Raw genomic sequence first — 27300 nt, 5'->3', positions numbered from 1 at the left:
TGTCAGTTTGGGAATTGATTGTTTGCTTTTATCTCTCTCTGCTCCTAGCGGAACTGTTATATCTGACTTGTCATGGAGCACGTTTAAGCTCATGTGTTTGCGGTGTCTGAATAAAAATCCTTCTTTTTTTTCTACGACCTTCTGCGTCTCTGTGCAAATCTGTGACCCAAGCGTGACAAGTGGTACCAGAAGTGGTTGCACAGATGGATGCCCAAGACTTATTTCAGAAGTCTAAAACATTTGCACTTAAAGACTGGAAACTAAACATGGATGACCCAATCCGTGCGCAAATTCAAGATTTGATACATAAAGTGCACTGTTGGTTTGAAGGAGACGTGATGGAAACAGTTGTCGTGAATATATTACTGGCCGGCATACCTGAAGTTCTTCGAGATGAATTTCTACGCCATGATATTAAATCATTAACGATTATGTCCAGACGATTAGAGGGTTCACAGTCCACTTGGAGAAAGAGCGGTGGATTTCGTGCTGCTTCGCAACCTGTGAACGAACGTCCAGGACATTCTCGCCGCTCGATCGACAAGCTGCAGGACCTGAAAATCTAATGGGGTCAGGTAGGACCCCGGGAAATCCAGTCGTAGATGGGACGCCTGTTTCTGGGGAGACAGCGGCAACAGCGGTCGACAGACCGTGGAGGCTACAGAGCACGCCGACGTGGGCGTCAGAGGATATTTCGAAACGGAGCCGACCGTAGATGTTTCCGATGTGATCAGCTCGGCCATTTGGCAAGAGATTGTCGCTTGTCTCCAGCTCATTCAATGGAGATTGGACTGGCCGAGATTTGTTGCTCAACTATTACATATCCGGATGGAAAAGATGGCTTGTTGATCCCGGTGAAATTGGGGGCCAGAGAAATCTCAGCATTGTTAGATTCGGAAGTGACCTTTGTATTGTGAGACGAGACTGTCTTAATGAACAATGCCTTAGAGACTGTGAGACTGTAAAAATACGCTGTGTACATGGTGATGTTAAAGATTATCAGACTTTACTTCTTCCTTTAACTTATAGGGGCCACTTTAAGGTTTGGTCTGCCGTTTCGACTCGTGCCCTTGGCCATTACTCATAGGACGGAGAAATGCCCTTTTTCGAAACTGATTAATAAATGTAAGGGACCAGTAGTCCAGTCCACTAATGAACTTGGTGGGGGGGGAGAAGAAGAAGAAATCCAAGACGAAGAACTGGTAGCGGCCGGGGAAAATCTAGAGCCCAACTTAGATATTGAACCCGATCTCTCCAGCGAGAGGAGGAGGTCACCCCGACAATCTTCCAGAATGGGCTGCTCCTTCTACATCTTCCCAGATTGCAAACGCCTCGAACACAAACCGAGTGTTAACGAACAATCAGATTTTGTGCGTTTGCAGCATACTGATAGCTCATTAGAATATGCATTTAAACAGGCTCGCCCTGCTAATGACTCTTATTACCAAGAGCGTAATTCCGGGGGTGTGAAAACCCCACACTTTATAGAAAAGGACGGTTGCCTTTTCAGAGTGATCTCAGATCATTTGGAGGGGGAATTTATTGAACAACTGGTGGTACCTGAAGCACATAGGGAAACTGTTTTGCATCTGGCACATTCACACATCTTGGGGGGGCACCTCGGTGCCGACAAAACTAGAGACCGGTTATCAAAACGATTTTATTGGCTTAATATGGGAAAAGATGTTGAACGATTTTGTACTTCATGTCCAGACTGCCAGATCGTCTCTGCTTATAAGCCTCCTCGGGCTCCCCTTTGTCCTATGCCCATATTGGAAGTTCCCTTTCAGCGTGTGGGATTAGATATTGTGGGACCATTACCTAAGACTAAGGATGGGTACCAATATTTGCTGGTGTTGGTTGATTATGCGACACGATATCCAGAAATGATCGCTGAAAAAGGCCAACTCTTCGGCTGTAGCCAAAGCACTATGTGAAACTTTTACTCGTATTGGTATCCCTAGAGAAATCTTAACTGATCAGGGCACACCTTTCACTTCTCGTGATGAAACAATTGTGTGACAGCTTTGCTATTAAGAAATTGAGTACTACTGTTTACCATCCTCAAACGAATGGTTTAACCGGCGATTTAACAAAACATTGAAACAGATGATCAGGCGAGTTGCTCATAATGATCCCACAACATGGAACACTGTCCTACCGTTTGTTTTGTGCAGCGTGCGAGAATCACCACAGGCGTCCACTGGCTTGAGTCCCTTCGAGTTGTTATTCGGCAGCGCGCGAGGCATCCTGGATGTGATGCGTGAGGAATGGATAGGAAACGAGAGAGCAGCTAAGGGTCCAAGCTTTGCAGATCGACTAATTTCGTTGCAAGACAGAATTTCTATGCTTTCCTCTATTGCTGTGGAACACCAACAACGAGAACAGGAAACTCAGAAGCGTCTTTACGATAGGCAGCAAGCTCCGTGAGTTCAAACCTGGCGATCGTGTTTTGGTACTGGTTCCCTCGGATCCACACAAATTCTTAGCTAAATGGCAGGGCCCGCCATTATTGAGGAGCGTATGAGTCCGTAAATTACAAGGTTAGAATACCGGCGGCGCAAACCATTCCAGATTTTACACATTAACCTCTTGAAGGAATGGCACGACCGACAAGAGGTTAACACTTCCTTGGCTGCTGTTTCTCAGTCCGATGTTACCATTGGTAACGATCTTACTGACACGCAAAAGACAGAACTGTTATCTTTGATAGAACGGAACACTGATGTCTTTTCAGATTTACCAGGCAAGACTAACATTACAAAACATAAAATTACCACTGCACCTGATGTTCGCAGACAGATGCGGCCGTTCGGATACCGGCGAAAATATTGTGCGAAGAGGTAAAAAAGATGCTGACACTGGGTGTAATTCGTGAAAGTAAAAGTGACTGGTGCAGCCCAGTCGTATTAGTCCCAAAGCAAGACGGTTCGGTTCGGTTCTGTATCGATTTCAGACGCTTGAATAAGGTCTCTAAATTGGATGCTTATCCCATGCCCCGTGTCGATGAACTGTTGGAAAAACTGGGTCAGGCGAGCTATATCTCCACGCTAGATCTCACGAAAGGCTATTGGCAGGTGCCTTTAGAGGCTAGCAGTTGTGAGAAAACGGCATTTGCGACTCCTGACGGACTCTATGAATTTACAAGACTCCGTTTGGTCTTCACGGGCACCTCTAACTTTTCAGCGTATGATGGATCAGATCCTACGTCCTCACTCTGAATATGCTGGGGCATACCTTGACGATGTCGTGATTTTTAGCAATGATTGGAAAACACACTTAGAGCGGCTTCAAGCCGTTCTTGAAAGCTTGAGACAGGCTGGCCTTACTGCTAACCCTAAGAAATGTAAACTAGGCATGTCCGAGACTCATTACTTAGGCTATTCTATGGGCAAGGGTTTACTTAGGCCACAATTAAGGAAAATAGAAGAAATGCTTGTTTACCCGAGACCTGAGACACAGAAACAAGTACGCCTTTCTGGGACTCGCTGGTTACTACAGAAAATTCATTCCAAATTTTGCACATAGAGCTGCTCCTCTTACAGAACTTACTAGAGGCAGAAAAACCCGACCTATCTTGTGGACAGAAAATTGCGAACGTTCTTTCAACGATTTAAAAAAAGCATTGTCTTCTTACCCGGTTCTAAGGAACCCGGATTTCACAAAAGATTTTATCTTGCAAACAGACGCAAGTGCATTTGGTGTGGGCGCAGTCCTGTCACAAATTTTTGATGGAGAAGAACATCCAATCACATATTTGAGTAGGAAATTACTTCCTAGGGAACGCAATTATTCTACAATTGAGAAAGAATGCTTGGCAATTAAGTGGGCTGTGGAAGCGCTTCGCTATTACTTGTGGGGACGAAACTTCACTTTGGTAACTGATCATGCTCCACTCCAGTGGTTGTACCGACAGAAAGATACAAACTCTCGTCTAATGAGATGGTTTCTGGGTTTACAACCTTACAGTTTCACAGTAAAGCACCGACCAGGTTCTGAACACGTCAACGCAGACGTGTTATCACGACTAAATGAACCTAGTACAGAGAGTCGCTTGATTCACAGGAATGTGAATAAAGCTGAGGGGGAGGGTGTGAGCTGGAGGGCTGATCGCACCCAACATAGAGACAGACGCCCCTGGGAAAACCACAAACCCTGAAACACTGACTACACATTGCTCCTTATCCTTGCACTATAACGCGTAATACAAGCCTCGCGGTACTCCGCCGACTTATAAGCCTTGCGCAGCGCCTGTCAGTTTGGGAATTGATTGTTTGCTTTTATCTCTCTCTGCTCCTAGCGGAACTGTTATATCTGACTTGTCATGGAGCACGTTTAAGCTCATGTGTTTGCGGTGTCTGAATAAAAATCCTTCTTTTTTTTCTACAACCTTCTGTGTCTCTGTGCAAATCTGTGACCCAAGCGTGACAATATGTACGTAAGTAGGATTCAGTTATGACCGTTACGAGTAGAATTTCGAAATGAAACCTGCTTAACTTTTGTAAGTAAGCTGTAAGGAATGAGCCTGCCTTCTACCTACACGGGAAGTTGAAGAATTAGTGATGAGTCAGTGAGGGCTTTGCCTTTTATTAGTATAGATTCACTAAGGGCACGCAAGACACTGAGCGCAAGCAAGACAGAGAACCACACCCGCCAACTCACAGAGCCCCGCCCGCAAACTCTAAGACCATGGGATACGCTTGACAGAGCCCCGCCTGCCAACTGTAGCCCTCCGCATATGCACTGCCTGCCAACTGTAGCCCTCCGCATATGCACTGCCTGCTCATGTGCCCGCACGCAACAACTCACCAAACACAGCCCCAGTCGCTTCCATCTGTGCTACAGTCCACATGAGAGACACAAACACACACACGCGCGAGAGAGAGACACACACAGGCGAGCGAGAGAGAGACACACACACAGGCACGCGAGAGAGAGACACACACACAGGCACGCGAGAGAGACAGACACAGGCACGCGAGAGAGACAGACACAGGCACGCGAGAGAGACAGACAGACACACACACACACAGGCACGCGCGTGCATTGTTGCAAAGTTACTTTTCTTGGTTGTTTATTAAATTACGGATTTTTCAAATGTTAATTTTTTCCCTGTGCTTAAAACTCATTAAAAAAAACTGTTCTTAGCAAGCAGTTCATAGCACTAAAGCGCAAACTCTTGCAGTGTTAGTTTTCTCGGTTGTTTAAGGTTTTCTCAGTGTTATTCAATGTTTTTACATTTAGTTTACTATTATGCTGTGCATTCTAAAGTTTTAAGCACAAACTTTATTTGTGCTTAAAAACTTAAAATAATATATATTTACATACAGTTCGTACGGTCTGGAACGGATTAATAGTATTTACATACAATCCTATGGGGGAAATTACTTCATGACCAAATCAGTTTACGACCGGAGATTTGGAACGAATTGTGGTCGTGAACAGAGGTTCCACTGTATATATAATTGACCAAGTCGGCCAACCATGGGGCACGCACAACAGAGCCCCGCCCGTCAACTCTCGCCCTCCTCCCGCGTCCACCCTCGCTCTCAAGGAATGCGCACTGCTTGCTCATGTGCCCGCCCCCAACACGTCACCAAACACATCCTCACTTGCTTTGGTCTGTGCTACAGTCCACATGCAGCTGTGAGCTACGTTGACTATTATGCGGCATATGCTACGCCGCGGGTTGGCTAGTAAGATGTAAAAGACAAAGCAGTCATCAGTTCACCATCTAGTTTGTTTTGATTTACATCTCTGTGTTTTCCTCATGCACTGTTGGATTTAATAAAACAATTAATAGAAATTGTGACAGACTGAAAATTATCTGGTTTGGGCTTCAAATCATTTTGACGATATCCTTGGAAAGGAAAAAAAAAAATCAACAAAATAAATAAATCTAACATTGCAGACTAACAAGCCATAAAATTAAAAAATGTCTGAAATTGGAAAAGATTGGTTTATAATTAAGCAATAGGGCTGGAATGAAAACCTGCAGCCACTGTGGCTCTCCAGGACCAACATTGTCCACCCCATAAAACACCAGGATGGGCTATGTATTTTTTTTAATTTATAGAAATATCAACCTTAGAACACAATTTTGACTTCAACTTATCCTTTAAGAGTGAAAAGGGGATTTGAAAAAATTCAAGTTAATTTATTAGAATCATGGTCATCTTACTCATAAGAATCAGGGAAATAAACATTCAAGTTACATAGAAAAGATCTAAAAATAGTATAGACACATAAAGGAATGCTATCTTTTTATTGTCAGTTGCTTATCAAAACTACATAACCTACCTTTCCCTCTGGAGTTTTGTTTTCTACCCAGATCTCCTCAGTGGGTAGCTGCTGTGCTGGTGCCCCTGCTGTTGGGACAGGTGGCATCCCTGGTGGAAACAATATCCCAGGAGGGGGTGGCATGTTGGCTATTGGTGGAGGCATAAACGGAGGTCTCTGTAAATAAAAGGCAGCTTTTAAATTTCTCAGTTTCCCAGTAACATAATTCCTCTCCTGGACATTTAAAATATGAAAATGGTACAGGTGAACCAAACAAGCACCTTACAGCTTGAGAAGACAGAACTTATGATCATTATAACAGATATTATTTGGAATCATGCAACACTGTTTTATATGTATGATTTGCACATTATTTTCCAATTTAATTAGACATACACAGTCAGGCATTAGCAGCCTTGTACAATTAAGTTCACCCATTTCAACAAGAGCTCATTTTACCAAGGGTGACCCAATGATCATACACCTTCCACTGAGGAGGTTGTTTGCAGTTGCTGCTAGTGGGTCATCTATGGACTTAAAACTGCGAAACTGGGATACGGTAGACAATCAACACTAATGTAAAGGAAAGCGGTGCAAACTCAAAAAAAAATCAGCCATATGTAGTGGAGTCATTCAAAACAACCCTAAACTAGAAAACATGTGTGACCCTGTGAAATATTAATGATAATAACAGAAGATTTAACTTGAGCATTCCTAGTTTTCATCCTCTTTCTTTCTCTGTATGTTTAGCATTCATTTGCTCAGAGGGTGATGCGCTTGCTGCTTCCTAAGCAGCTCTTCTTTTCTCTACCCTAGCGGCCTGCTTCTTCTCGTCTTTCATCAGCATCTTTTTCGCATTAAGGTTTTAAGCTTAACCCTTACCATGACTTAAAACTGTTTAGGTCAAGGTTTGTGTTGCAACTACTTAGCAAATTTTCCTTAATTTTTCACTTAAGCTGGCACTTAATCTGCCTCAAGAATGATTTAAGATAACAAGATGTAGAGGAAGTGATGGCGAAGGTGGTGTGGATGAGAATGGCGCCCATACACATGCGCCGCAAAGCCACTCTGCTGCCCGCTGCCGAGAGTTGATTCTACAATCAAATAAAATAAAAATAAGAGGAATAATCTTGGAGGTCAATTATCACTCTCAAAGCAGATAGCAAACGTCACATAGTGTTTGTGTACCAAATTTCAGGCCAATAGGTCAAACGGTTTGCGAGCTACAGGTGATTTAAAATCCTGGACAGAAAAACGAACAGCCACAGTAGCGTATTATATAAGATTGTTTTCCTGTAGCGGTTGGCCAAAAGTACAAATCACTTAACTCCACTGGCTGTAAACTGGAGCATGACTGTATTTTATACAACTCTATACTTACGCTTTTAGAATTGCATTTGCTCCAAAACAGATTTTAGATGAACAAAGCAACCCTGAAACTACCCTGAAGCAAGCTTGCCACATGTAATTCAGGTATTATTAAGGATTTAACATTACAACAGAGGAAACTACCTAACAGCCCCAATAAAAATAAAAAAGTTTAAATATTTGCCAAAGTTCCATTTAATACTTACATGAACTTTACTACATTAAAAAGGCATCAAAAGAAATCTTAAAAAAGGGGCAATAACAGTAATAAGAATGTGGTTTGCTATTTGAAAATAAATGCAACATATTTTTCAATAATGAAGGCAGTCATATTTCATTCTAATGATTTAAATCTCAAACAAAAGAAATAAAAAGTATGAAAGTAACTTGTCATCTTTATAAATAAAAATCTTAACACCCCCTCTGACTTTATGACTTATCTAATGTCACTGAGATACTACATGATTTTCAGTCACAGACATCAGTTACAGATCTCTGAAATGTGGCAGGTGCAGTGCTTGTCGTTCTCTCTACTCATGGAGCTGGACAGCAACGATGTGTTGATTAGCACACTAGCAAGTAAGAATTTCAATGAACTTGGTACATGCGACAAGAAGGACACTATAAAGCCCATTACTTATACAGCAGAAAGAAAATCGTCTACACACTTCAAGGACGTCCCAAGAATATTTTTAGGGTTAGGGTGTAAATTTTAATTAACTTGCTTCAGTATTATTATATTTTCTTAATTTGTAAAGCTCTAAAAATCAGAGAAACAGCATTGAATGCACTGAAAAATGTATTGGCTTTATCCCAACAAAGATCATGTGTCTTCCAAGTGAGTTGAGTGTTCCATGCCAAGTAAAGAAACATGCAACAGACACATGGGGAGAAGTTGTTTTAGGCTCCTGTTTGAAACTGACAGCTACTACAAACTGCCAGCCTTGATTCAGTGCCCGTAACAAAAAACATTTTGGTTCCACAACTTTATAGATGAATTTGTAATATGGATAAATGAATGGTATCAGCGGCAATTTGTGTTATTTCATTACCACAGGTTTAACAGCCATTGTCTGGCTTTCCGCTTTTCACCTCACATGGCCAAACCACCAGTCTGTTTCTTCGCACACCAACACCCTTCCTCTCACCTTCCTAATGTTTGTGCAGAATTTACCCTTAACAAGTTTCCAACTGTGTCCCCCCCCCGTTCAACAGTTTCGATCCACTGGACTAATTGCCTTTATTTTAAACACTCCAATCAGGTCTCAATCTTCTTTTACTGAAGATGCTCATCTCTTTTAATCTTTCCTCATAATTCATCCCCTGTAGCCCTGAAATCATCCTAGCCAATCTTCTCTGGACCTGTTCTTGTGCTGCAATGCCCTTTCTTTGCCTGGGGATAAAAACTGCACAGAAAACTCCAGATGAGGCCTCGCCAGTGTGTTATAAAGCTTGAGCAGAACCTCCTTGGTCTTGCACTCCATACATCAAGGCACTAAATAATCTGACATTCTGTTAGTCTTCTTAATGTCTTCTGAACACCATCTAGATGGTGACAGGGTTGCAATCACTACAACACCTAAATCTTTCTTATAAGGTGGACTTTTGATAAATCTAACATTTTTATTTCCTACGTGTAATACTTTACATTTAATGACATTAAACTTCATCGTTCACAAATCTGCCCAAGTCTGTATGCTGTCCAATCCCCTCTGTAAAGATTTAATGGAATCCAGATTAGCTGCTAATCCACCTATCTTGGTATCATCTGCAAACTTAACCAGTTTAGTATTTATATTCTCATCCAAATTATTTATATATAAAACGCGTGGAAGTGAGTGTGTCTGTCTATCCGACCCAGAATTGAGAGGCGGAGTCAGGGTAAGGGCTGCTGCTCCGAGAAAACAGAAAACTTGCTTAGCCGCTAATAACACAAGCGAGGCCAGCATGTCAGCAAAACGAAACCTCTGAAAGAAGACAAAGTCGCTTATCTGCTAACATTTGCAAACAGTATCCCTTTTACTTTTCCCCCATGCCACTAATAACACAAGCGATGCAAGCACGTCAGCAAAATGAATCCTCCTAGGAGAGAGATGTTTAGAATAGTTCCTTTCAATTACCCGACATCTCTACATTTCAATTTTTTTTTCTGATGACTTCAAATGTTTCTAGGACCCTGGGCTTTTTACAGCACGGGCTTACACAGCTAGTTTATACAGTTCACAATCGATAAACGACTGGCCTGACATACGAACAACTTGGTTAACGACCAAAATTTTTGTTTTGAATTACGACCAACGTCTTGAGTTACAACTCGAATGCGGTCACGTGGATCAGTGTGTGCGATTGTAAACAAACAGCCGAGAGCGTTTGTAAGCGTCAGTCGGAGCCCACATACATGTGTTTGTGGAAGTAATTTCAGTCAGTGCAGTAATTTATATCATTTCGATAATTACTAAGGAAGGAAGAGAAGATAACGAAGGTAAAGAAAGCGATCACAATCAAAACGAAAAAGGAAATTGTGCGGAAATATGAGAGTGGTGTTCGTGTGACCGATCTTGCTAATATGCACAGCATGTCGAAACCCACCATCTTGACAATTTTACAAAAAAAACAAAAAAGATTTGTATAAGGAAGCTCCTTTCAAATAATAACCACCTTCCATTTCATTCTCCTCATCCACCCTTCCTGCAAGCCAAAGATGTCAACCTAAATGGCGAGTACAGTATGGAACTGTTGTTTCTGGTAGGCTAGGCACTTTTTATAACTTTTTGGTTAGTACATTAGAAAAATTATTGGCAAATTATGCACATTATACAACCCTTTTTTTATGAAAAGGTTAAGTAAGTGTTGCTGTGGGAGGTTCGGAATGCATTGTTGGTATTTCCATTATTTCTTATGGGAAAAATAGTCTTGATTTACAACCAACTCAAGTTACAACCAGCCCTCGTGAATGAATTGAGTTCGTAAGTCAAGGGTCCACTGTGTGTGGGTGTGTGTATAATATATATATATATATAGTCAAAGTTAAAAGTATGTCAACCCTTTGGAATGATCTGGTTTACTGCATGAATTGGTCATAAAAAGTGATCTGATCTTCATCTAAGTCACAGGTACTGATCTACACAATGAGTTTAAGCCAATGACACACAAAAAAATTATACTCTTTCATGTCTTTATTTTACAAACGCATTCAATGTTCGCAGTGGTAGTGGAAAAAGTAAGTGAACCTTGGGATTTAATAACTGGTTGACCCTCCTTTGGCAGCAATGACCTCAACCAGGCGCTTCCTGTAACTGCAGATCAGACCTGCACATCGTGCGGGGGGAATTTGAGCCCATTCTTCCCTGCAGAACTTCCTTAACTCTTCTATATTCTTTGGTTGACTTCTGTGTACGTCTCTCTCTCTTCAAGTCATTCCACTGCATTTCAATAGGATGGAGATCTGGGCTCTGACTGGGCCACTCCAAAAGGTGGAGTTTGTTCTTCTGAAGCTATTGTTCTGTGGATTTGCTGCGATGTTTGGGCTCATTGTCTTGTTGCATCATCCAGCCTCTTCTGAGCTTAAGTTGACGGACAGACACCCTCACGTTATCCCGGAGAATTTGTTGATAAACTTGTGAATTCATTTTCCCCTCAATGATGGCAAGCTGTCCAGGGCCTGATGCAGCAAAGCAGGCCCAAATCATGATGTTCCCTCCACCATACTTTACCGTAGGGATGATGTTTTGATGTTGATATGCAGTGCCCTTTTTACACCAAATGAAGTTCTGCTTTTTTTCTCCCAAATAGTTCAATTCTGGTTTCATCACTCCACAAGACATTTTCCCAGTACCGTTGTGGAGTGTTCAAGTGCTCTTTTGCAAACTTCAGGTGTTCGGCAATGTTCTTTTTTGATAGCAGTGGCTTCCTTCTTGGTGTCCTGCCATGGACTTTTTCCAACCTTCAGTTTCATAGTTTGAATGATTTATTCAACATGGTCAACAATTCTCTCAAAATCTGTGTATCTTTAATTATATGTGTTTGTTCATTATTGTGACTGACATGAACATACGACAATGTTTTATATGGGAATTAGACATATTGATAATTCCTAGGGGTTTACTTTGTGTATATATATATATTACAAATAGCAGCAGCCCTAGCATTGACCCCTGCTGGTCACCACTCTTAACATCACCCAATTCTGAGATGGTTCCTTGCACCATCACTGCCTGTCTTCCTGTGTCTGAGCCAATTATACACTCCAAACCCTGAACTCCCACTTTTTAGTTTGATTCCCAACCTCTAATGTGGGACCTTATCAAATACGTTCTCAAAGTCCAGATAAATATTATATGCTCCTTTTTGACCATATCCTTTTATTGCTTCCTCGTAGATTTGTAGCCTGTCAGTAAAACATGACCTCCCTCTTCTCAAATGGTATTGAATTGAACTGCTTTTCTTAGTTCCATATTAAACTTTGAAATTTTGAGATCATGACAGTCACTGATCCTAACAACTGAAAAATATTTTCAGGTTTCCTTATGAATATCAATACATCAGTCATGCCAACCAAACAGTGATGTTCAAATGAACATAGTCATATTCCTATTCACTTAAACTTACAGTTTTACAGTATTCTCCATGGACTATTTACTTAAATCACAGGTGCATAACCAGAATCTTACCTGCATGTGTGGGGGAGCTATAGGAGGCGGCAAACCTCCAGGAGGAGGAATAGGCGGCATGCTGGGGTCAAAAGGTGGTCTCCCAAATGGAGGTCGGGGTGGTGGTGGTGGACCTCTCATCATTCCAAAGGGTGGAGGTGGCGGTCTCATTAGAGGAGGCGGACCTCTCATAACAGGGCTGGGCGGGGGAGTAGGCCCTCGGAACCGTAAGGCCTGTTGCTGTGCCATCCTGGTGAATAAAAGTCAAATAAAACAAAACCATTAAAAGGGATCACATAAAAACTTAAATCTGCAATAAGAAAGCACCTCTCTCAAGACTTACAAACGCAGAGAAGGCTTTCATAAATAACGATTTAATAATCAATAATAGAATTTCAAATTTTGATTTAACACCATTTGTACTTATTTTCATTACATGCTAAAATTAAGAATTTAAGGTAAACTAATGAATTTTAGCCTTGGCATTTAACCTCAACAAGTGCATGCTTCACAAAGAGTGAAGACACTCAAGCTAATCAAAGCATTACATACAGTGAGGATGACACTGACCTTTAAGCAAACCCACCAGCACTCGCTTAAAATCTGTTTCTAAAACATATAAAATTAGCCGTCTGGGGTTACATTGAACCCTCTGCATGACAAAGTCTCTTCGGATGCTATGCATAAGCTGTATACAGGGGGAATAAATAAATAAAAAAGGGAAACAAATCCAAACAATAGGGTATCACGATATTTTCTGACACAACGTATCACTGATATAGCCGAGGATAAACCGTCCCAGCAGAACCAGTTACAACTAAACCTGTATGGAATGCTAGTCCACTGCAGGGTCTGTTACAAATCCTGAACTGCCTGATTTAGAAGAAATTCATGAGAGTCTCCACCTTTTTAAAGAAGGGGTCTAACGGACTCCAATACCTACTTTGCTGGGGTGCACATTCAGGCACCAGTCACTTCAGCAAATCATTAGAATGCCCATAAAATGAACGCCAGCACAGAAAGAAAAGAAAATAAACATTGGGAGTATTATGAAGACAAGGTCAAATATACTCTTACCAGCTTTATCATCTGCCTCAAAACTTTCACTGAATAACAATTTTTAAATAATAACTTGCATCCATTACTATTACCATAATGTATCTTACCAGCTAGAGTTTTTATTATTTTGTCCTCCCAGGCCATCATCTCCCCACAGGATCACTTATTGTTATAACCATTACAGAGAAGAAAAAAAATAGCACTCCTCTACACTGTGTATATCTTGATAGACTTGCCTCATTATTATTGTAATATTTTCTTAATTTCTAAAGCTCTAAAATCAGACAACATCCAAAAGCACTGAATGCGCCACAATAACATTGGTGTTTATGTGTCTTCCAAATGAGTCAAGTGTTCCATCCCAAGTCAGTAAACAAGCGACAGTGGCTGAGACTAGAGAGTCTGTGCAAACAACAACTGTGCCAGGGTGCTTCACCAATCGCAGGTTTATGGGCGAGTGGCAAGGAAAAAAAAACGTACACAATATCTTGACAGAATGGAGGCTATGAAGACATCTGGAAAAGGTTTTATGAGGTTACGAGACCAAAATTCAGGTCATTAGAGACTAAATACCATGTTACACTGCACAAAGGTTTTTAATTTTGATATACTTTTTAAATCTCTGATGGTAGAGAAAAGCCAAGCAAAATGTCACCTTTTATTGGCTAACTAAAAACATTACTATATGCAAGCTTTCGAGGCAACTCAGGCCCCTTCTTCAGGGAAGATGTAACGTCTCTGATGACAAATTGTCTTTTCACGTGACCGTTGGAGGTCAGATTGCAGGGTCTGCCATTCTAAAGAGCCTCTGGAGAAATTTCAGGTTAAGGACATTGCTCAAGAGCCCAATAAAGTAGGATCCTTTCTGGCAGTAATGGGATTTAAACCAGTAAACTTCAAAATACCAGTGCAGATCCTTAGCCACCATCCCCAAAATGAAGCATGAAGGTAGCAGCATCATGGGACTACTTCTCTGCAGCAAGCCCTGTATGAATTACATGAATGCAGTATAATACCTAGTAATTCAGGAGGAAAACCTGATGCAGTCTGCAAGAAGACAACAAGTTCAACCATAAAACCAAAGCTACACATGGATGGCTTCAAAATAACAAAGGGAAAGCCCTGGAAAAGCCGAGTCAAAGTCCAAACTTTAATCCAACCGAAATTTTGTGGCTGAACTTGACAAAACCTGTTCACTCACAATCAACATGACACCAGCCTGAGCTTGAAAAGTTCTTCAAAGAAAAATGGCGACAAATAGTGTCCAGATGTGCAAAGATGATAAACAGACCTGTGCTGGAGTCGGCCAAAAAGTGAATCTACTACCCACTGGCCTGAATACTTATGTGATCCATCATTTTGTGCTTCAGATTTGTAATTAATTTAGACCACTTTACACAGATCAATTTTCACTTTGATATTAATGACTTTTCTGTTGATCAGTATTGAAAAAGCCAAATAAAATCCACTGTGGTTAAATGCTGTATAACTATAAAATGTGAAGACTCCTTTATAGGCACTGTACTTCTTAAAGGTTGCCAGCGTTTATGCTTCACCAACATGACTCAGTTTGTCCCACATCCCTGCAGATCTGCTGCATAAACAAGTGCTTTGTGGCTTCAAACTACCCAATTTTTCCAGCACTTTTCAGTCACAGACTTCAGCTTTCAAGGTATGTTTGTTCTCTCTAATCATCACGTTAGAGAGTGGAGAGATGATTAGCTCATACAAGAAAGAATTTCACTGCGGTGGGCTGGCACCCTGCCCGGGCTTTGTTTCCTGCCTTGCGCCCTGTGTTGGCTGGGATTAGCTCCTGCAGACCCCCGTGACCCTGTAGTTAGGATATAGCAGGTTAGAGAATGGATGGATGGAGAAAGAATTTCACTGGACTCTCTACATGTAACATTAAGGTCATTATAAACCTGTCAACAATTGGACAGAGTGAACTTCATTTGCCTCAAGGGGGAAATTTGGCATTTTAGAGATACAGTAGAACCTCTGGTCACGAACGTTTCGGAACACGTACAAATCGGGATACGACCAAAAAGTCTGCCAAAATTTTGCATCTGTTCACGACCACACGCTCTGGTGGCGAACAAAAACACTGGAGGCCAGTTTCCCTACGCACGGTCGTAAGCAACAATGATTTCCTATTCTCCGTTTTACATTTTCTTTTGTTTGCGTATACAGGGCCTAACAAAGCAGCTGATGCTGCAAAAGGAGTTACAATGTTAACCAAGCAGGGGCCTCATGTGTTGGAAGAGGTGGAAAAACTGTTGCAAGTGTGGTTGAACAAGAAGCAGCTTGCAGGGGATAGCATAAGCGAGGCGATCATATGCGAGAAAGCCAGGAAGATTCATGACGAATTGCTGAAAAAAAAATCCTTCGAGTGACAAAGATGAGGCATTTAAAGCCAGTAGAGAATGGCTTGAAAAGTTTCGCAAGAGAAGTCGCATTTAATTTTTTTCCCCTGTGCTTAAAACTCATATAATAAAAAAAAAGTGTTTACAGCGAGCAGTTCGTAAGCGTCTAGCGCAAACTCTTCCAATGTTAGTTTTCTCTGTTGTTCAAGGGTTTCTCAGTGTTATGCAATGTTTTTACATTTAGTTTACTATTAAACTGTGCATTTTATAGTATAATTAGCTGTTTTTGTACTAAAAAAAATATATACATACAGTTTGTAAGGTCTGGAACGGATTAATTGTATTTACATACAATCTTATGGGGAAATTACATTCGGGTCGCGTCCAGAGTTTTGGAACGAATTTCTATCGTGACCAGAGGTACCACTGCATACTGCATACTGTAGAGGAAGAAAACAAACTTTATCTTCTTTACCTTTCAAAAAAAAAAAAAAAGACATCTTGAGAAAAACTTTAGATAATATGATAAAACGTCTATTAATAACTAACTTTGGGATATCTTAAGAATCTTTAATACAATTTTAATACATCTCCAAGGCTCTAAAATCAGACAGCAGCCAAAAACATTGAATGCACTGAAATCATTTGTTGATTTTATGCCAACCAGGATCAAGTGTGTCTTCCAAGTGAGTCGAGTGCTCCACTGTAAGTCAGGAAACAGCCAACAGACCACAGGGAGAAGTTCTTTTAGGCTCCTGTTTGAAACTGACAGCTACTACAAACTGCCAGCCTTGATTCAGGGCCCATAACAAAAAAACATTTTGGTTCCACAACTTTATAGATGAATTTGTAATATGGATAAATGAATGGTATCAGCGGCAATTTGTGTTATTTCATTACCACAGGTTTAACAGCCATTGTCTGGCGTTCCGCTTTTCACCTCACATGGCCAAACCACCTTAGTCTGTTTCTTCGCACACCAACACCCTTCCTCTTACCTTCCTAATGTTTGTGCAGAATTTACCCTTAACAAGTTTCCAACTGTGTCCCCCCCTGACAAATTGTCAGCCTCGATTCAGGGCCTGCTGTAGAATCATTTTAGTTGCGCAACATTATTACAGCAATTGAGCCAAATGAAGTTTGTCAGTCCTATCCAATTAATTCTTCCATTAATAACATCAAGTTGAGTTTTGAAGGTCCCTAAAGTCCCCCTGTCTACCACACTACTTGATCACTTAATTCCACGTGTCTGCGGTTCTCTTTGTGAAGAACATCTTCCTAATGTTTGTGTGAAATTTACCCTTAACAAGTTTCCAACCTGTCCCTGTGCTTCTGATGAACTCATACATTATGGGTAAATAAATGCTATCATACTGTATTATACAGGGCGAGTCAACATTATGTTAACAGTAAAGGTACTGCCATGTATATACTTGCATACGATTTTTGTGGACATCACATATGGTCCATGTGTTGAACATGATGGTGAACAGATTGAGACATTCCTGTAAATCATTGTGTCCAGGGGTGCGGAAATCCAACGCCCGACTTGTCCGACACGGGTAAATTGACCGTCGGACAAGCGTGTTTTCTGGTTTCAGTTGTCCGCGGACAAGTGCAATTTTTCTGGAGAAAAAAGAATTAAATGTGCAGTTCAGGGCACATTTTTACCACTACTTTCAAATTTTAAACATTTGGGTACGTGCGTATGGAAACAGTTTACTTAGGCATGTTCTTCATGTCTCAAATTGGTATTCAATATTGTTTACAAAATGATGGCTGATTTTTCAAAGGGGAAGCACTCTTGTGGTCTTACACAAGTATTTTACCCTACTATTTACACGCTTGGAGATGCGGTCTTTTTTTTCATGCCGACATGATTTTTCATTATAATCGATATCTTTTATATATTATTAATAAAATTAATTTTTTCTACATAAAAATGCGGTCATTTCACCTACAGTGCAATTGTTTTCGCCACATAAAGCTTGTTAGGCATTTGATCTTTTCTGGAATTTGCGATTTCGCATAGGTTGTGATATATTGAGGAGTTAAGAAATTTATTGCGTGACATCAATTTTGATGAGCTGTCTATAGATCATTTTTGATTAGAGAATTTTTCAAATAAAACAAGTTGGTTTCGCGCTGTCAGTTTTTTTAAAAATAAAGAAAACATTCTAACGGTTTCCAAATGTTATGAAATATCAATAAAAATCTTCACTTAGACGCGATTATTTTTTTTCCCCGACAACATCGGTAATATTTACTTCTTTGGAAATGTAACCTCTTGCTGAATTTCGAATACGCTATTAGGAATTACCTGCGTAACCCATAATGCACTGCGGTACGCACGTTGTTCTCGCTATATGCTTGTTGTTGAAACTGAAGCATGTAGCATCGCGGATGAGAAATTGATCATTTCTTGATTAAAACTGGCACAACAGGCCTTGAGAAACCTAAGGAAGTGTACTAAGGCCACTGAAAAAAATACGGATACAGTGAAGACAAAAAAATGTAAATGTGAGATTAAAGTCAACATGTTGACTTTATTCTCGTAGTTTATTTTGTCAGTTGAATGTCGCAAACTAAATTTCATCTTAAAATGAATGTTTCATTTACTAGATTTTCTCAAACCCCGTCATAAATTAATGTAGCACATTAAATGCTTTATATTAAGTGTTCCCGACCCAGTTGTTAATCTCTGCGCTTCTTAAACTGACTTTCTCTTGCGGTGAGAGCGCGCAGCAATCGCCGCACATTGACTTCATGATATTCCTGCTCAATGAACATTCAGAATACTAAGATAAATACTTGATATCTTTTTCACGATGAAATGCATTAAAGCATGTATTAGACATGGGTGGCGTGACTATAGTGCTGCTCCCTTGCATTATGGGGTTCTCAGGTCTACGTTCAGTGTAGAGAAGTTTATGGCAGGTGTGACGGGGCTCCAAAAAACTGGATACTGTATTTGAATGGGTATCGCACAGGTTTAACTGAAATATTGTGTAAATGTTGGGTTCGTCATCTGGAGGTCGGAGATACGAACGAAGAATTCAATGGATGTTTTTTCTGAGCAGGCGTTCTTTATTGCATGTTTGCTGTGTCTATCGTACGTACTAAACCCCCAGTTCCTAGCCTTTGTCTTTCTCCATATAACCAATCACCACACGATAAGCGTCTTTGTGAAATTAAAACCTAGACCTCAGTTTTCAGAGGTTTAAAATCAATTTTCGTTATACATGTTTAATTATGCCATCCATTCAGAGGTCTGTTATAACTAGCTTTAATTTCACAAATACGTTTATCGTGTGGTGATTGGTTATGTGCAGAAAGAAAAAGGATAGGAACTGGGGGTTTAGTACGTCAGATAGAGACATGAGTCTAAAAGTAAGAAAAAAGTTGGTTCAATTGAAAAAGCGTTTTCTAAAGCTGAATCCTCGGAGGTTGAGCGTTATGCTAGGCTGTTCAATACTGCTTTCTTTAAAAGAGTTTGACCCACGATCAGCTGTGGAATTCTGGCTGTCACCTGGCAACAGGCACATCACTCATAAAAAACCTGAAAAGTCATCAGCATCCACTTCTGCAGAACCATCAGTCCAGGAACCATGCAGTTCAGCTCAAGAAGAAATGAACAGCATTCAGCCCATGCTGACTGAGTTGGTAAAGATTCTTGAGGGGGAAAAGATGTTGTAACACAAAAGCTGAAGAACATGGCAGAAAATGAATCAGGACAGTGTTCTGTTATGTAACTGTAATATATGAAAAAAGAACTAGTGTAGCTATAATGAAGGCATTGTTTATTAGCCAGTTAAAAGAAGGGAATCTTTTATATAATGTTCTAGAGCAAGGTGGCAAAATACTACTCCCTGAAAGAATTTTTTTCAGTTTTAAAATGGAAGGCAGTTTTGGTATCAATAAAAGAGATCAGAAAAAATAAACAATTTTTCACTTTTGTTATTTGTTTATGGGCAAGTGAATTTAACTGGCGGACAAGTGGATTTTCTAAGTTTACTTGTCCGTGGACAAGTAGAAACAAATTTGATTTCCACACCCCTGGTGTCCATATGAAGTATGCCTTGTGAATAAATTCTTTCCGCCATTCAAACGTTAACATAATTTTGACTCCCCCTGTATATTATCATTACCACAGGTTCACCAGCCAGGATCTTATATGTTCCTTGTTTTTCTGTATCATGGATGTGTGTATTGATTTTATTTTTGTTATTCATGTATTTATTTCTATACTTATTTTTTGACTTGCTATTTTTTTTTTCTTTAACATCCTGTAAAGCACTTTGAGCTAAATGTTTTGTGGAACAATGTGCTGTAGAAATGCACGTGGTTCTTGTTACCATCATTAATTCTGAATATTTCTATCAAGTCATTTCAAATGATCCTTTATGTGTCTTGGAATACACACGGCAGGTGAGCCTCTTCAACAGTCGGGTGCTCATTTCTATGATATTAAGCTGCATTTACACCATCTTTACTTGTTAACCACAAAACCAAAGTCATTTTGTGCAACATACTTTGCACTTTTAAAATGAACCACTAAATAACAACTTTATATTTTTTCCTCCTTTCTTGTGCAAAGCTAATGCCACACACTCCTCATTCCATTTTCAAATTTCCTACTAGACTCCTAATTTAAGAGGAAAAAAAAGGCAAAAAAAAAAACATACTATACTGACATTTTCAGTTAAACTCAGAGTACACATGCAGGTGCACAAAGAGACAAGCAGGAGAACACTAAACCAAAAATCACGTGTTTCTGAAATGGATGAAAACTGGAATCCAGGAAAAAATTCAGCCCTAACATAGAAAATATCTAAACCCACAAAGAACATACCCAACCCAAAAACAGCCAAAGGTTATGTGCTTCAACAAGATCACCCAACTTGACGGACTGCTATGTGGCCCATAAACATGCATTTACATAAATTAAACTCAAATCATCACAATTCTAAATCCTGCCTATGTGCATCTACATTGATTTAACAAACTCCATTTACCTTCCTTTCTCACTGTCAAAGAAAATAATGAAACTATCATTTTCCAGGGGAATTATTGTCATGTGTACAGAAGACAATGAAATGCTTGCTTGCATGTAGTAATCAACCAGCAACAGGCCCCGACTCTCGAAAGCCAGCCAGAAAGACAGCTATAAAAGGACTCATATAATTGATATTACTACTACTTATAATTTGGCTAAATCCAAGGCAGCTTCCAACATGTGAGATACAATTGGTTCCATTTCTTATGCTTTTCCAATAGAAGCACAGGCAGTTAAAAAAATGACTTACTCATTGTCATATAGTGTCAGTAGCAGGGTTTCAAGTCAAAAGTCCTAACCACTATGCCAAGCTGCCTACCTAGATAAGAAATATATCAATGTAAATGGCACAGTGTCATAGGTTTCTCTTGTTAACTTCTCTAAGGCTGGGGCACAAAGGATTCCAGAATGGGATGGATCCTTACATGCCGCGATGACCCATGTGATGGAAGAACACGGGGAATGTGTCTTGTCAGAGCCGTGGACTCACCTGCAGAGATTCAGTTTAAGGGTATTTGGCTATCATAAAAAGCACCGTGTTACACTGTGTATTACAGTGCATTCAGAAAGTATTCCCAGTGCTTCATCACTTTTTTCACATTTTGTTATGTTACAGCCTTATTCCAACATGGATTCAATTCATTTTTTTTTCCTCAGAATTCTACACACAACATCCCAGAATGACAATGTGAAAAAGGTTTACTTGAGGTTTTTGCAAATTTACTAAAAATAAAAATACTGAGAAATCACATGTACATAAGTATTCACAGCGTTTGCCATGAAGCTCCAAACTGAGCTTAGGTCCATCCCGTTTCCCCCTATCATCCTTGAGATGTTTAATTGGAGTCCACCTGTGGTCAATTCAGTTGACTGGACATGATTTGGAGAGGCACACACCTGTCTGTAGAAGGTCCCACAGTTGACAGTTCATGTCAGAGCACAAACCAAGCATGAAGTCAAAAGAATTGTCTGTAGACCTCCGAGACAGGATTGTCTCGAGGCACAAATCTGAGGAAGGTTACAGAAAAATGTCTGCTGCTTTGAAGGTCCCAAAGAGCACAGTGGCCTCCATCATCCGTGTGTGGAAGAAGTTTGAAACCACCAGGACTCTTCCTAGAGCTGGCCGGCCATCAAAACTGAGCGATCTGGGGAGAAGGGCCATAGTCAGGGAGGTGACCAAGAACCCGATGGTCACTCTGTCAGAGCTCCAGAGGTCCTCTGTGGAGAGAGGAGAACCTTCCAGAAGGACAACCATCTCTGCAGCAATCCACCAATCAGGTCTGTATGGTAGAGTGGCCGGATGGAAGCCACTCCTTAGTAAAAGGCACATGGCAGCCCGCCCGGAGTTTGCCAAAATGCACCTGAAGGACTCTCAGACCATGAGAAACAAAATTCTCTGGTCTGATGAGACAAAGATTGAACTCTTTGGTGTGAATGCCAGGCGTCATGTTTGGAGGAAACCAGGCACCGCTCATCACCAGGCCAATACCATCCCTACAGTGAAGCATGGTGGTGGCAGCATCAGGAACTGGGAGAATAATCAGGATAAAGGGAAAGATGACTGCAGCAATGTACAGAGACATCCTGGATGAAAACCTGCTCCAGAGCGCTCTTGACCTCAGACTGGGGCGACGGTTCATCTTTCAGCAGGACAACGACCCTAAGCACACAGCCAAGATATCAAAGGAGTGGCATCAGGACAACTCTGTGAATGTCCTTGAGTGGCCCAGACTTGAATCCGATTGAACATCTCTGGAGAGATCTTAAAATGGCTGTGCACCAACGCTTCCCATCCAACCTGATGGAGCTTGAGAGGTGCTGCAAAGAGGAATGGGCGAAACTGGCCAAGGATAGGTGTGCCAAGCTTGTGGCATCATATTCAAAAAGACTTGAGGCTGGAATTGCTGCCAAAGGTGCATCGACAGAGTATTGAGCAAAGGCTGTGAATACTTATGTACATGGGATTGCTCAGTTTTTTTATTTTTAATAAATTTGCAAAACCCTCAAGTAAACTTTTTTCACGTTGTCATTATGGGGTGTTGTGTGTAGAATTCTGAGGAAAAAAAATGAATTTAATCCATTTTGGAATAAGGCTGTAACGTAACAAAATGTGGAAAAAGTGATGCACTGTAAATACTTTCCAGATGCACTGTACACCAAATCCAGTAATCGGGTAGTTACTGTATTTCGGATAAGGAGGTCAGAAATATTGAAGTGAGGAAGTCGAAAGTTCTGAAATGTGGCACCAGAGAGGGGTGAGGAATGAGCATATGATCGAGAGGCATGAAGTGTTCCACCAGCGACGGCTAGCAGACATTTCAGATAGTATGTTGCGTTGATCGTGATTATGTTTGTGTACTTTCACAGGCCTTCAAAGATACTTTTCAACAAAAAAACTGCGATCATACATTTCTCCAGATCTTTGTGACTAACTAACCTTCTTCTTTGTCCATTCATCATCCCTAATGGTAACTTTTTCATACCTAGTCTCACCTTTTCTCCTGCCCTGGCTTTGTTCCCTCCAAGGCGTTACCCGCTCCCCCTTTTCAGTGGCAAACCTGATGAAAGATTTGCCAAAACATTGGGTCTTTAAACTTTTCATTTTCTGCATGGGAATCCATATTAGCTTGGCGTATGTGTTTTAAGGCACTAATTAATCTACTACTGCCCGAGAACGCGTCGTTTGATAAAACAGCCAAATATGACACGGAGGAACCTAAACTATAAATTAATTGGGGGAAAAGTTACTCCAGCTCTGGGTATGATGTTAACCTGCATCCAGCCCTCCAATTGTTGGGAAAACTTGGAGGCTCATGACAGGATTGGCACTCCCGCCACTGCTCCATTCGAATTAGTGTGGTAGTGAAGTGTCACACGTTGCAGGCTGCGTTCGGGTCCTAATTTAGGATCCTGGGATGGTTCGTCGTGTGGTAGGTGATGCCCTGTGATCAATGCATGCCCCCACACCACTCACTTTCTCTTTCTGTAGCGAGACAGGAGTTACTAAAGCGTAATCAAAAGACGCGCGTGCGGTGTGGGGCGTCACGTCGGTACGCACTGGCGACAGAAGCGAACGGCAAACCTCAACTTCGAGACTATCGGGTTAAAGTTATCTGCAACGGCTCAAAGCGCTTCTCGTCTATGTATTTATGTGATTCATTGATTTACTAAGCAGACTGTATAACGTTTCCCCGAACAATCGCCAATTAAATGCTAATGGTGCACTAAAAACTGAGAAACCGTCTGCAGACTGTGCACTCTTACACCAGGGTCTTTCCGGCCGTCCGCTGCGAATCCGCAAAGACGGCTTTATATCGAAACACCATCCAATGAGGTTTAGACCTCTAAACACACAATAAAAATGCCTCTTTGAACGAAAAGGTACAATTTACAGGCTCTGTCGTTTACAGACTAAAACGTCGTGGTAACTTTTACATTTTAGGCCAACCTGCTGTCTGCCCCTGGTTGCTGTGGCCCAAATCACACGTGTTATTCATTACTACGTCGTTTTACGGACGATTCTTCTTATTCCATCCGTCCATTCATTCATTCATTGCTAATCACTCGGGCCTGCCTGTGGGGTAATCCACTCATCCGGGGATTCCCCGCTTCCCTCCTTATCATCAATCGATCTTACAACCACAAAAACATGTCACAAACCAAAAGTTCTAAGCTCAATCTATTAATAGAATTTTTCAAGCTACACCCTAAACTGTACGAGAGTGTTTCGCAACTTAGCGAAGCCTTAATACTCACCGGCCGTCGTCGAATCTCCCGACACCGTCTCCCTCTCCGCAATCCGCCATTACAGGAACACAACACTCTCCCGGCTCTGACCTTCCTAGACACTCCCAACGACTGTTAGTCTCGTGCTGTCTATTGGTGCAAAGGATTGTCAATCAGTATACGAACAGGCACTATGACCTTCATGTGAGCGGCAAAGAAGTGCTTCCCTTGTTTGCGATTGGCCGGAGCGCCTGTTTCCGCGGGTCAACGTAGCTAGGAGCAGCGCTCCATTGGATAAGAGTAAAGTCTTTCTGGTTTTGGATTGGTGAAGACGTGCGTCATTTTACTTTCTGTAGGTCCTGCCCGAAAACTGCAAACAAAAGGAGACGACGCTTACTAAATTTAAATGATCGTGGTCACGTTTTAAGCTTTGGATAATAATTGTTTCAGAATTGATTATGGAATAATATCGATATGTTAGGAAACTGAGTTGATAACGCGTTTTTTGTAACACTTTGGAATTCAGTCATGTCTGAACATAAATACTGTACTCATTTTCTCCTGTTTCAATCCCGTGCACCGCCCGCGAATATATCAGGTTCTCAAAGTGCACGGTTCTAAATGTGATTGCTTCTCTCCCACAGTTTTGCACGTTTTAGTTCTAATATTCAACACGGACTTTCTAAAATGCATTAACTTTCTATAACAATGTCGACAGTTTCAGATTTCTGTTGCATTTTGAATACTGAGAGCAGTAATAAATTGCTAATAGTATAATATTCTCTTAACTTCTTTAAACAGCTATTTCATCAAAATGATTTTATAGGGTGGTCCAGATCTAATTATGCAATTTTCATTACTTTATAATCTATTAAGTTTATTACATAGAAAATCACCCGAAAAATCCCGGACCATCATAAAGTGTGCGAACTGACGACGTGAAGAATCGTCTTCGCGCCGAACTGGAATCGTCCCCACATAATCAAAGTCATCCAGACGAATTAGATCTGGACCACCCTGTACATTATATGGTCAAGTAATGGGACGCCTGAGCATTACACCAACCAGGATCATGGCATTGCATTCAAATCCATAGACTTTTAATGTGGAGTTGCATCCCTCCACCTTTGCAGCTTCCACTCTTCTTGGAGGACTTTTAGCAAGATTTTGGAGTGTTTCTGTGGGACTTTGTGCCTTTTTATTCTGAGTGAGTCCAGGCACTGATGTTGGATGAGAAGGCCTGGCTTGTATTCTCCATTCCAGTTTATCCCAAAAGGTGTTTGATTGGGTTGAGCTCAGGGCTCTGTGCAGGCCAGTCAAGTTCTAACTCACCAAACTCATCCAACCATGTCTTTATGGACCTTGCTTTGTGTACTGGGGCACAGTCATGCTCTATGGCACGGGTGTCGAACTCTGGTCCTGGAAGGCCGCAGTGGCTGCAGGTTTTCATTCTAACCATCTTCTTCATTAGTGATCAGTTTTTGCTGCTAATGAACTTCTTTTGCCTTCATTTTAATTAACTTGACTCTGTCCCCTTTTTGTTGTTTCTTTTTTCCTTAATTAGCAGCCAAATAATAATAATGAGAAACAAAACAAGCTGCCACCTGACCAGCTCACCTGTGCCCATCACACAATGTCTGAAAATAAAGAAAGGTGAAGGTCTCAGTAAGGTTGGTCTCTCAGGTCACCAAAACATTTTGACGGCGCCGTGGCAGAATGAGAGCAGCAAGAAGCCATGGAATTAAATAACGAGTGTAATTAACAGCAAGAATCGGCTTCTCATTAAGAAAGTGATTGGAGTGAAATTGGTTGGAGTTTGCAGCCCCAATTTAGCTGGTCATCTGTTGGCTTGTTTCATGTCTCGTGTCTGTTTGGCTGTCATTTAATGAAGAAAAGAATCAATTAAGAGAACTGAATCAGTAAAACAGAGCTATTAAAATGAAGGGAAAAATAAATGAATTAGCAGTGAAAACTGGTCACTGATTAGGAAAAGGGTTAGAATGAAAACCTGCAGCCACTGTGGCCCTCCAGGCCCGGAGTTCGACACCCCTGCTCTATGGCGTAGCAATGGAATGTGCAAAGCACAAGGGCCTACGAGATTGGGGGGTCCACTCGTGGTGGTATATATTTTTTTTTTTAAATTGTAATAACTAAAACAGCAGTTTCATGGTCTTGATGCAGTGGCTTCAGTGTTCATTGTCTTGTTTCCATCAACTCTGACCTCGATGGCTGATGATGAATTGTATGCTGCTGCCGATCTTCTCGTTGATCACTATAGCACTGACATTTCACCGGCGTTTTCCGATCATTTGTTGTCAATTCCAGATGTTCTCAGTCCATCCTGTTAACCAAGTCAGCTGTTTTCGGAGTAGCTGAACTGTTGCTGATAGGTCACTGTGCACCGTCGTCTACTTTCAGTGATGTTTGCCTGGCTCACATGTTACTGCTGACTACGCCAGTGACTGTTGCTGTGTGTGAACAATCGTCCTCCAAGTTAAAACTCATCAGAAATGACCTCAGAATCACCAGGTCGCAAGACAAGACTGTGGCTTGGCTGTACTCTCAATCGTAAATGAGCGTGCCAGGCAACTTGACGAGTCAAACATTGTTGAGACTTTTGCGTTACAGAAGGCACACAAGCGTCTATTTGAAGGTACTAATGATATTAGAAGTAATATGATTTGTGACTTGTCAGTCAGTTCCACTTTTGTAAGCTTTAACAGTTTAGCACATGAGTAATCTGTTTTATTGTGTACCTTAGTATGGCTTACTGTGCATTAGTGTCATTACTGGGAGGATT

General features: G+C 41.1%; 1 protein-coding gene and 2 non-coding genes across 8 annotated transcripts in view; all 3 read right to left on the bottom strand.

The window, feature by feature from the left end:
* The window catches only part of LOC120543052 (transcription elongation regulator 1-like), a 91477-nt gene extending 66840 nt beyond the window's left edge, over window positions 1-24637 (bottom strand). For all 6 annotated transcript variants that reach the window (XM_039775887.1, XM_039775895.1, XM_039775888.1 and 3 more), the window contains exons 1-3: window positions 24531-24637; window positions 12318-12546; window positions 6301-6456 (exon numbers count right to left, since the gene is read on the bottom strand). In XM_039775887.1, coding sequence (XP_039631821.1) covers window positions 6301-6456; window positions 12318-12546; window positions 24531-24580 — 435 coding nt within the window. In that variant the 5' untranslated portion in view covers window positions 24581-24637. The remainder of the gene's footprint in view (window positions 1-6300; window positions 6457-12317; window positions 12547-24530) is intronic.
* On the bottom strand, window positions 8471-8606 carry LOC120543450. The gene has a single exon (XR_005636349.1). It is a non-coding gene; the product is annotated as a small nucleolar RNA SNORA2/SNORA34 family (small nucleolar RNA).
* Window positions 16390-16524, bottom strand: LOC120543449. The gene has a single exon (XR_005636348.1). It is a non-coding gene; the product is annotated as a small nucleolar RNA SNORA2/SNORA34 family (small nucleolar RNA).
* Window positions 24638-27300: the final 2663 nt, after the last annotated feature.

This window comes from Polypterus senegalus, chromosome 13, assembly GCF_016835505.1.
Source record: "Polypterus senegalus isolate Bchr_013 chromosome 13, ASM1683550v1, whole genome shotgun sequence".
NCBI lineage: Eukaryota > Metazoa > Chordata > Cladistia > Polypteriformes > Polypteridae > Polypterus > Polypterus senegalus.
Note: the sequence above shows the minus strand (reverse complement) of the source record. Positions and strands in the feature narration are given on the sequence as shown.